The 12,163-nt window shown below is 32.1% G+C and overlaps 1 protein-coding gene across 2 annotated transcripts in view; it reads right to left on the bottom strand.

Annotated features, from left to right (window-relative positions):
• The window catches only part of CWF19L2 (CWF19 like cell cycle control factor 2), a 151,774-nt gene that overhangs the window by 95,115 nt on the left and 44,496 nt on the right, over window positions 1–12,163 (bottom strand). For both annotated transcript variants that reach the window (XM_077113082.1, XM_077113083.1), the window contains exons 6-7: window positions 9,256–9,349; window positions 5,201–5,316 (exon numbers count right to left, since the gene is read on the bottom strand). In XM_077113082.1, coding sequence (XP_076969197.1) covers window positions 5,201–5,316; window positions 9,256–9,349 — 210 coding nt within the window. The remainder of the gene's footprint in view (window positions 1–5,200; window positions 5,317–9,255; window positions 9,350–12,163) is intronic.

Genomic DNA, 12,163 nt, shown 5'->3' with positions numbered 1-12,163 from the left:
GCCACTTAGACTAAATTCCCTGCACTAAAACAAAGAGTAATACAAAAAAAAAAACAGATGAGATGGAATTTTTTAAAAAGTAGTAACTCCTACTCTCAGTGTAATTCAAGAGGTTACTTACTGAATTGTTAAAACAATTATAGACTCTCACGGAAAAAGAAGTAGTTCAAAACCCAGAAAAGCTTGTAAACGAAAACTGTCAAAAAAATTGCCCAGATACATTGAATAGATTAATTTAAAGTGGGAAAGCCTAATTAGTTAGTTCTAAGGAAAGAAAGCACTGCCTACTGAGCAGCTTTATTCTTTCTTAGTGATACATAAAATAACAGTACATCTGTAATTAGTAATTTCTTAGACACAATAAAATATGGCAATAAAAACAGCAGTTACCACAATGTATATAAGACTTACTATATTACACATTTTACATCACTTTAGTGGGCTCCTGAGACACAGTACCTACGTTCAAATCTATTTATTAACCATGTAATCTTAGTTATTTAACCTATGTATACTCATTTAAAAAATAAGAATAGTAGTATTTTTTTGAGGACTAAATGAGTTAATTACATATAAAACAATTTAACAGTGCCTAGGCATATGAAAAGCACTCAAATTATTATAAATGTTTATAACATTCCTATGAAGTGGATACTAATAATTCTGTTTTTAAAATCAACAACAACAACAAAATCAAGGTAAGGTCATGCACCAGATAATAACAAAGGCAATATTAAAATTCAGAACTACATGACCACAAAGTCAATGTTTTTTAAGTCCTATTTAAAAATATCTCTCTGGGTTGACAGAAAGCGGGTAGAGATTGGGCATTTGGTGCTGAAGGAATACAGATTATGCAACAGGACTGATTGTGAAAATTCAGAAATGGATAGCATGATACTACCAGATAGTAGCACAATAATATAAGTACACTGAATGAAGCTGAATGTGAGTATGGTTGAGGGAAAAGAGATGAGGGCATACAGGAAACCTAAAGGAAAGACAGAGGATAAAGACTAAGACAGCATCACTTAGGAATTCCTAGAGTGAACAATGACAGTGATTGAATGTACACATATAAAAATGTTTTTGTATTAGGGAGAATAAATGAATGTCAGCACTGCAAGGTGTTGAAAATGGGATGGTATACAGGAAAAAGTACACTCAACGTAAGCTAGGATCTGTAGTCCACAGTAACATTGTAATATACTTCCACTGAATGTAACAAAGGCATTATGCCAAAACTAAAGGTCAACAGCTGGGAGGTGGGGGAGGGGTAAGGATTCTTTATGGAAGAAAAGGAAATGTCTTCATATAGATTATGATGGCAAAGGCATGTCTACTTACTTAGGCTGCATTGTATATCCTATGAATAAAATTGGCTAAAAATAAACAGAGAGAAACAAGTGCTAGAGAAAATGTGGAGAAAGAGATGTACCTATTGTTAGTAGAGAAGCTGAGAGGTGCAGTCCCTCCGGGAGGGTGGTGCAGTGGTTCCACAGGAAGCTAAGGGTGGGGTTGCCATTGATCAAGCAACCCTACTGCTAGGTATATAGCTAAAGGAACTGAGAGCGGGAAACAAATGGAAATTTGCACACTGGTGTTTATGGTGGCAGTGTCTGTTATTCACAACAGATAGATGGAGGTGGCCTAAAGGTACTACTGAGAAACGGTAGGGGGAGCTATGGCATTTACATACAATGGATTACTGAATGGTTACAAGAAGGAATGAAGTTGTGAAGCATGCAACTAGGTGAATGAAACTTAAGGACAGTAATTCAATGAAATGTCAGGAACAAAAAGACAAATATTATTATTATGCCTCACTCATATGGACTAACTATAATATACAAATTTCAGGTATTTGTGTGACACCTGAGACTCACAGTAAGGTAAATCAAAATACTGGGTAATATGGTCTGTCTCTTCAAACTTCAATTTCTGTGTGAGACCAAAGGGAGAGATGTGTATTTGGTGCAAAATTCATGTTTTGCATAGCACATTATCTAATTTAACTTCTATAGTCAGTTTACTTGAATATCATAATTACATGGACTCTTGAATAGGGTGTGAAATCTTGTTGGTTTGTACAGGTTAGTGTGATGTCCTTATATATCCCAGAGTAATTTGGACAGAGAATAAAAAATAATTTGCAAAGTTCCCTTGGGGGAATGGGGAGAAAGGAGGAAATGTTCGACTTCCACATCTGGGGAGTTCCTGATATTCTCACAAACAGCAGGGACAACCAATTCAATAGGCTGAGCTCTGAATCTTGGGGTTCACCCCTATGAAGCTTATTCCTGCAAAGGAGAAGATAAGCCTACTGATAATTATGCCTAAATCACCCCCAGAGACTCTCTTTTGTTGTTCAAATGTGACCTCTATCTCTAAGCCAACTTGGCAGGTGAACTCATCGTCCTCCCCCTCACATGGGACATGACTCCCAGGGGTGTACATCTCCCTGGCAATGTGGGACCTGAATATTGGGGAATGAGCCAGGACCCAGGTCATGGGAATGAGATACACTTCTTGACCAAATGTGGGTAGAGAGACATGAGAAAAAATAAAGTCTTAGTGGTTGAGAGATTCCAAACAGTCGACAGGTTATCCTGGAGGTCATTCTTATGCATTATATAGACATCCCTTTTTAGTTTATGGTGTATTGGAGTGGGCTAGAGGAAAGTACCTGAACCTGTTGAACCATGTGCCAGTAACCTTTATTCTTAAAGAGGACTGTAAAACTATATAGCTTTTATAATTTGACTATGTAATTATGAAAACCTTGTATCTGATACTCCTTTTATGCAGGGAATAGAGAGATGAGTCAAAAAAAATAAAAATAAATAAGGATAATAAATAAATAATAGGGGAAGATAAAGGATAAAAATTATATTTAAATACAAGTGGTCAATGAGAGGGAAGGTTAAGGGGCATGGGATGTATGAGTTTTTTTTTTTCTTTTGATTTCTTTTTCTGGAGTGATGCAAATGTTCTAAAAATGACCATGGTGAGGAATATATAACTATGTGATGATGTATGAACCACCGATTATATAATATGGTTGGACTGTGTGTGTGTGTATATACAGATTTCTCAATAAAAATATTTTTTTAAATGTCTCCCTATGATTTTCATCTGTTTAAAGCATTAAGAAATTGTATAAACCTTCACAATTCAAATAATAAACTTAGCATAGCCCCTATTATCAAAACTTAATAAAAATAACATAAAAAGGAAACAATGGACCAATCTCCTTTATATCGAAAGATACAAATTAAAAATAAAATATCAACAAATTTAATTCAGTAGTATATTAAAAGAAATGCCATGAATAAAAAAGAAAATCATTCAAAGAACAGAAGAATGACCCAGCATTAATAGGTATTCACTAGTAATTTGCCATCTGCATGAATTACTGAAACTACAATTAAAACAGTCTGGGGCAGGCCACCGTGGCTCAGCAGGCAGAGTTCTCGCCTGCCATGCCAGGGACACAGGTTTGATTCCCGGTACCTGCCCAAGTGAAAAAAAAAAAAAAAACAGTCTGATACAAGTTCAGGAAAAGGCAAAAAATCAATGGAACAACAGATTGGAGAGTAAAGGAACATAACCCATGTATATAATGGAATTTAATATAATAAATGTTATTTCAAATCATGAGAAAATAATAATTTGATTCAATATATTGTAAATGACTAGCTAAAATTTGAGGAATGTTAGCACTCTACTTTACAGCATATGAAAATACATATTCCAGGATGATTAAAGATAAATATAAAATACAAAATGAGTAAGTACTCAAAGTAAATATAGGTACACATTTTTAAGACCTTGGGATGGAGAAGTCCTGTCAATGAATTTCCCCAAAAGCAGTTAAGTTATGAAGGAATAATTTGATGGATTTTTCTAGGTAAAAATATTTCAAGTTTATTCACAGCAAATATAAACAAATTAAAAACCAAACATGAAACTTAGGGGGAAAAACAGATTTGGTAAAAAATGTTAGACCAATCAATATCCCAAAAGAAAAATAATATAAGAAGCCAACTCATGAAAAAATACAAATAGCCACAAAACATGTTTAAGAATTTTCAATTCACTAGCAATAAATATATAAAAATAAAAGCCAAAAAAACCATTTTTTACCTATCATAACAGCAGAGACACTAAAAAAATGATAATTTTACTGTTAAAAATCATATGATGAAAGACATATTTTAATAACAGCATAATTTTTTGTCTACAATTGTTCTGTAGAGAAATTTGGCAATATATTTATTTCATTTTAAATGTCCATATCCTATAAGCCAGCACTTTCAATTTGAGTAATTCATATCTAGAAAATAATCAGATAAGTATGCAAAACGTATTGTACAAAAATGTTCTGCATAGTATTATTTAACAAAGGTTGAAAAAAACACATAAATGTCCATTCACTGACAAATAAATAAATAATGGTACAACCATACAAATATATAAGAAAATATTAGGTTGTTAAAATATATATATATATATCTACTGTCATCACATGTCTATCATAATAAGTAATGAGTCCACATTTATAAAACTGCATATTTTCAATGTATATAATAAATAGAAAAAACATCTAGAATATGTATGAAGACATTAACAGATTCTCTTAGGACTAAAGATGATCTGCTTTTCCTTTTCTTTTCTCTTTTCTTTTTGTGGCTTGCCTATATTTTAAAAATCTTACTAATTCTAAACTTGAACAAAGAGGAAATAAGGGGGGAAAGGTATCACTGTAAACTGAAAAACAAAGATAATTCACATATGGTAAATATGGGAGCTAGTTCTAAAATAGCATGAGCAGCATTGGTTCCATTGTTTTAAAAGTATACGTGCCCTCATGGGAAAATAACTATGGAATATACCAAAATTTTAACAGTAGTTATCTATAGAAGTATACTTTGAAGTCTTTCCTGCATAACTTGAATTTTATCACAATAAGAAAATACTATTATAGCATTAAACACATACTTCAGCTTTACATACTTAACTGTATATTCATTACGTCAATAAAAACATGCTATTTAAGTTACATAATAACGAAAAGCAGAAAATAACTTCAACAGAATATAAGTTTGAAATTGAATATCAATGCAACTCAAGTAGTTAAAGGCATTAATTTGTCCTATAACTCTAAAATGATAAAAATCCCCTTAATGGAGAGACTCACCCCATATCTTTCGGCTACAATGTCCTCAAAATTTCTATTTTGTTTATCAGCTTGTTCCTTCATTCTTTGATATGACTTCCTTAACCAGCTTAATCCACCATCTTCTACTACTGAAACTAAATTCCAATATAAATACCAGTTATACTTTCCTTTGGATATCATAAAATTAATATTTATTGCCTCTGCAATGACTTCTAAACTAGATAATAAAGTATTTTTTCTTGAATATATATAAAAATCATAAGGCATTTAAAATTCATTCAACATATATTTGAGTGACTATATATACAAGGTACAGAGTTCTGTCACTATAGGGAAGGAAAAGATAAAACTATCCTCAAAAAATTTTCCAATGTAAGAGAATGAGGTTAAAAAGATAAACACAATTACAATAAAGATAATATATGATAAGCATTTAAAAAGATATAAAAGGTTTTAGAAAATTAGAAAAATGAAAGGTTACTTTCAACTAGGAGGTCAGGGTAAATTTCACAAACTAGGCTGAAAAAAAATAAGTTGGGCTTCTATAAACAAATAGAAAAGCAGGGAGGACATTCCCAGAAATAAATAAGGAATAAAGGTACACACATCAGAGGAGAAATGAGAGGAAGGTGAAGCTACCTTAGCTGCAGTACAAATAAAAAATGACCAAAAAAAAATTTTTTTTTACTATACATAGAAAAAAAAAACAAAGAACAAATGACAGACTTATAGAACATAAGCTGAAATGTGCATTAAAACAAATTATCCTACTTTAGTCATGATTGCCAATCATGAACATGTAAATGCCTATTATTGCAATGAACTTTAAGCTATTTACATTTCCCTTTATACAAATCTCACTTCTGATATGCGTAAAGAGCAAATCTAATCAATAACTTAAATTTACTCCACTTGCCCAAAAATAGGACTGATTTAAGATCACCCTAGCTCTATAACCAACAGAAATGCACACAAACAGACCCCTCCCCCCAAAAATTATGCAGAACAATGTTCACAGTAGAACAATCTGCAATAATCTCAGCCTGAAAACAACCCAAATATCCATCATCAGTAGAATGGATACAAAGATGTGACATATCCTAAAACAGACTAATTTACAATAACAAGGATGATGAACTATAACTATACATGACAACATGGATGAATCTCAAAATATGCACAAAAGAAGCTTGAAACAAAAGAGGGCATACTGTACAATTCAAGGCGAAAATTATCTTTGATTGTAGTAGTTACCCTGCTGGGCAAAAGGCACTAACTAGAATGGACCACAAAGGGGGCTTCTGGTTGCTGAGGATGTTTTGTTTCCTGAACTGTGTGATTACATTCATGTTTTCACTTTATGAAAATGAGCAGTCAGCACACTTATGATTTCTGTACTTTTCTATACATGTATTGTACTTCCATACAAAGTTTACTTAAAAGAAGATTTCACAATTCTATTCTATTCAAATTAATTCTATTCTCTTGTTCAAGTCTCAAAATGTTATCTCTACCAAGCAATCTATTCTAAAATAATGTGGCCTCTCTAAGATATTCTTTACTTTGCAATGTAGATCTCTACTTAACATGATTAACTCTTCATTCAAAACCTTACTTTGCTCTTGCTTTTTTATTTATATAATCTGAGTTCAATACTGATAGTGCAATTACTCAGTAGGAAATTAATCTAAATATGCAATCTACAGTGTGATAGGTAAAAGAAACCCATCATAATCAATACGTGTGTTAATGTCCTAGGTATAGAAACAAATCGTCATTTCAAAGAATCACCTGTGAAACTGATAAAGTGCTGATGGACATAATAAAAATTTCTTGAACAGTCTATAATTGCGAAAACATCAATATAGCTCAGAAAAAAATACCTCAGAGGAAATGTAAGATTATTCTTATTCCTCTGTATTGACACTTATCAAAGAAATCTAACAAGAATAAACACTTTTAAGTCAATTCAGTCACATGCTAAATTCACAATTTAAAAAATATTTATACAATAATGTTATCTTTAGTGATATTATATGTTCTATTTCAATACTATTAACCTTATAATCACACATGGCAATAATCAAGTTTTTTTAATATAATAGAAATCAACACAATTTAATACTTAAAAAGCAAACAAAATTACCAATTTGCAGCATCATCTATCATAAAATTCAGTCTAAAATTTAATTAGTGAATATCTAGAATGATTATAAAATTTGTTAAACACAGTAAGAGGTAAAAACACGAATAAGGCATGGTCCCAGTCCTCTATGCTGAGATAAAGATACAATCAAATATTCTAATAAGTGGAAATGTCAAAATTCTAACCTCAAGCAGCTTGATTCCAAAGTCTGAATCCTTAACTTTGTGGTCACCTACATATTCCTTTTTAACACTAAGGTTTTAACAACTTTTAGGTGCCTCAGAGTTTCAGCCCCAGCACTGGTCTAAACAGAAGGAAACTATCTGTACATGGAGATCATTTTTGAAAACTTAAAAATGGGTGTCTGGCATGCCAGGACTTTCTGTCACTTTTTCTGCTTCTAAATAAATTTAAGAAAAGGGAAAAGGGAAATGATGATGAATGCTATGAAGGGAATCATACACTATATGATATGAATGATACGAAGGGTAAGGAGAAAGGCTCTCTGAGAAGCCATCTTACTTCTGGTGTCTTTGGTTCTGCCATCTGTTTAAGCCAGCTGAAAGATACCACCTAAAAACTCTACGTCTTTTCCACCCAGTAGAGTTAAGACCCTCTTGACTGAAAATATTAAAGATTTATCTTGTCAATTTTAAGCTTTCCCCACAGATAAATTTATTGACTGCTCTTTGAAAATGTGGGTAGTAAAAGCACAAATCATAAAATCAGCCCTACATAGTTATGGTTTACTGAGCTAACTTACTGTTCCCCTAATAGTCTTCTTTTTTTTTTTTAAGTTTCTATAGAACAGTATTTCAATTGTCACCCATCTGATGACTAGACTACTATTATGTAACCCAGCAGAGACATGTCTGCCCACTCAGGCAATCAAGTTATAATTTCTGATTGTTTCAGTAAAATTATTAAATAATAATTATAAAGGAACCTATAAGGTGGTTCTAGGGACATATCTACCTAAAATACAAAAGAATTACAACAAATGGCCAAAATAAAAATAAACTATATATAAAAAAGCAGAAAAATGCCCTACTGAAAAATCACTTGAATAAAAAGATAACATGATAATATATATACTACTACCATTGGTATCCTAGGTTTGTAAACAAAATTTTCATTGACTTGTCAATGCAACACTTAATTGGCAATATGTATTTTCTTAATTATATTGTAAAGTACATTATGTGACACCTTAAATATTTTGTCTCCATCTGCTGGAAAATAAAAGCACTATCCTCAGGTCAATTCACATTTTATTAACGCTGGCAAAGGAAAAAGTTCTGATGTGAAACCACATCTTTACTGTGTACACATTATTTGCATGAAATTTCACTTAATGGTTTTCACATTGTTATAGACTGTAAGAAACCAAATGCATTTTATATCCTCACAGAAGCATACTTTCTATTAATCCACCCAAAACAGAAACTTAAAAATAAAGATATCAAATATAAAAATATTTACTTAATCAACTTACTCCTAAATATATCATAATTAAAAGAATATTCCCAAGTACTAATAATGCGAATATGGCCTCAAAAGTTTACAAATATTTTATCAATGCTCTGTCATATGTAAATCAAAACTACTAATAATCCACAGATGCTCATATTATGAAACCATACAAATTTCACATCAAATAGTCAAAAATACATCAGTGCTTTGTGAATACACAGGCACAGGTAATTCAGGCCTTGGTCAACATTAAAGCACCAAGCAGAATAATTTAAATATTCAGTGAAAAAATTTAGACTTAATACATTCCATAATCTGATTTGAATTATTTATTATTATGCATTTTGGAATTCATAATAGATCTTACCAGTCTACCAACAAACTCAGGTCATTCCTTTAAGAATGAAAAGTTCTGAGAAATTCCTGTGTACCTACAACCAAAATATAGGCATACCTTTACTAACTGATGACACCTTACAATCTTCTGGTGGAAGACCTGTCCCACCATCCTTCCAGTACGGATTCAATTCTCTTTCCAAAAGTCTGGACTATAACAAAACATTTCAAAGGTCAGAATTTTAAAATAACCACACTACAAAAAATTACAAATAATAAATTAAAAATCTGAGACCTAATTAACAGTTGTGACGTTGGAAAAGTCATTTAAAGTACTCTTAAGATATACTCGTCCATAACTTGTAAGAGATAATGTCAAACTTGATTCATTCAATGCTTTCACTGAATGTCTACCGTGTCTCAAAACTGTGCTAAATGCAGGAGATTTAACAGTCAATATGCCTAGCTCAGCCCTTGTTCACTTATGATCGAGGACTACATACAATAAACAAACAACAGATAACACTTTGAAGATAGATGTACAAGTGCCAAAGCTGCAAACAGAATTCAAACCCCTCTCATTCAGAAGAATCAAAGAATACTTCCTATAGGAAGTAAAATGTTCAGTTCTTAGACCTAAGACTGGGCAGGAATTAACAAAGTTTTCTGATTGTTTGTTTGTTTGTTTGTAGGGTGTGATAGATACGTTCCAGTAGAAGGAATAATTTCATAAAACCTCAGAGGAAAAAGAAAGCACCAAATTTTCAGGGAACTTAAAGTACTTCAGTCTGGCTAGAACTTAGAAGTGTGAGTGGTGATTCAAGATTAGGTTGTAGAATAATCAGAATGTAGGCCATATAAGGCATTTTTAATTGCTTAGGGGCAACTGTGAATCATGAAAGTAGTTAGCTTTGTATCACACAAAGATCAAACTGGTTTCAGTGTGGAGGAAGATTATAGAAGGACAAGCATAGAGGGTGGGTATCCAGTTGAAATATTGTGGCTGTAGTCCAGGTAAGAGAAAATAGTAGCCTAACAGCTATCAATGAATAAGACAGGTATGGTCCTTGCCATCAAGAAATTACAGTCTAGTGAAGGGGGAATGACAATTAAGCAATATCACTGTAGATAAGTACTATGAAAGTAAATGATGCTTTAAATAGCAGGGGCACAAAAAATTGAAATTAGGAAATCAGAAAATGCTTCCTGGAAGAACTAATCATGACAGAGGGATGAAGAGAAATGGAAAGAGTTGAATGTTCGGAACCATACTACTAAAAACAAAAATGTTGAATAAATTTTTCTTAATCTTTTAAAATGTATCAATGAGTTGACAAGAAAATAAAGAATCTTCAGAGGACAAATTTAAGTTAAAGCATTAGCCAAGAGTGATAAGCAAAACCCTAAGGGTTTTCTTTCTTAGAGTTGTTTGTATCAAAAAAGATCGTCCCCTCTCTTTAATTCACTACAAAATCCCACAGAACTTACAATCAAGGAAGTTCTTCCAATTGCCTTATCTAAACACTCAGAGAGGTAAACATCAGATAGTCAGCAAGAAAAAGGATTACTGAATAGGACAAATGATAACCAGCTAGGCAAATTGTGTTATGCTCTCTGAAACATATAAAAGACAAAAGATTGTATATACAAAGAATTTCTAAAAATAAGTAAGGAAAAGATAAATGATCCCAGTAGAAAATAGGCAAAGAAAACACAGCAAGCAAATCACACTATAGGAAATTTGAATGACCAAAATACATGAAAAGTCAAAGTTTTAGTGATGAGATGAATGCATATCAAATCAATGAAATTTCATTTCTCATCTAATAATTAACCTGGCAAAAAGTTAAAAGTTTGAAAATATAGTTATTAAGTACTGGTAAAGAAACATTGCTTGGATAGTATAAATTGTTATCTCTCTGCAAATATTTGTAAAAGAAGACAGGTACATACTCTATAACTTAACAATTTCACTTCTAGTTATGTATTCTAGTTATAATTTAGCAATTCCACTACTAGTTTCTCATATGTGCAAGAGAAAATATATATACGGTCCTTCATAGTAGCACTGTTTGTACAGTGAAAAAGAGTAAACAATGCATAAGTGTCTAGAAATAGAGGAAAGAATAATTAGATAATGGAAGATACAGAACGATTAAAAGCAGTGAATCAGAAATAAATATATTAACATGAACCAATCTCAAAAACATGTTCAGGCCTTCTCTTCAAGATGGTTTTCACATCTTGAATAAAGAATAAATAGAAAAATATATAAAATATAAAACATATTTGAGTTCAGAACAAGATAAACATCTCTGTGAACCAAAACAAAACAGGAATGCAAGGCAGTAAGCAGGACTAAAGCCTCTGTCTTACTGAGCTCAGTTGTTCAAGCAGAAAGTAACAGTCTTGAGCACAATTTGCATAAGATTATAAATACTAAAGAGACTCCAGCTGAAACAGAAGAAGGGAGCTAGTCTCCCCACTCAAAGTCAAACACTTTAGTGAGGCGGTTTCCTGCTTATGAAAGAAGGCTGAAAAAAAATTTGGCATAGAACTCTATAAGCTAAAGACAGACATAAATGTTACAGTTCTATAGCATATAGCACAATACAGACCTAAGGAAGCAAGAGAATACAGACACAGCCTCAAGTACTGGCTTTCAAACTGTTCTTTTCACCCTGACCCAGAAAAAGGATATACTGGAAAAAAAAAAAGTTTTAAGACATAAACTGTATCTTTATTACAAGTAATATATGCTGATATTTTATATATTTTAAATGTTAATTAAAACAAATTAACTTCACAACCAACATCTTGAAGAATGCTGAGAATATTTAAAAAATGATATACCCAATGCCAGTGAAGAGATAAAACATCAACATGGTTTCACACTAAGACTTCAGCAAAGGACTATTAGTCTAGACTTCTTACCATTCATTTTACCCTCACTGCCATTACCAAAATAACATTTTGTTTTAAGAGGAGGGCCATTTTTTCTCATTAAGAAACCAAATATTTATGAT

The sequence above is a fragment of the Tamandua tetradactyla genome, chromosome 8 (genome assembly GCF_023851605.1).
Source record: "Tamandua tetradactyla isolate mTamTet1 chromosome 8, mTamTet1.pri, whole genome shotgun sequence".
NCBI lineage: Eukaryota > Metazoa > Chordata > Mammalia > Pilosa > Myrmecophagidae > Tamandua > Tamandua tetradactyla.
This window is presented reverse-complemented; position numbering and strand designations above follow the sequence as displayed.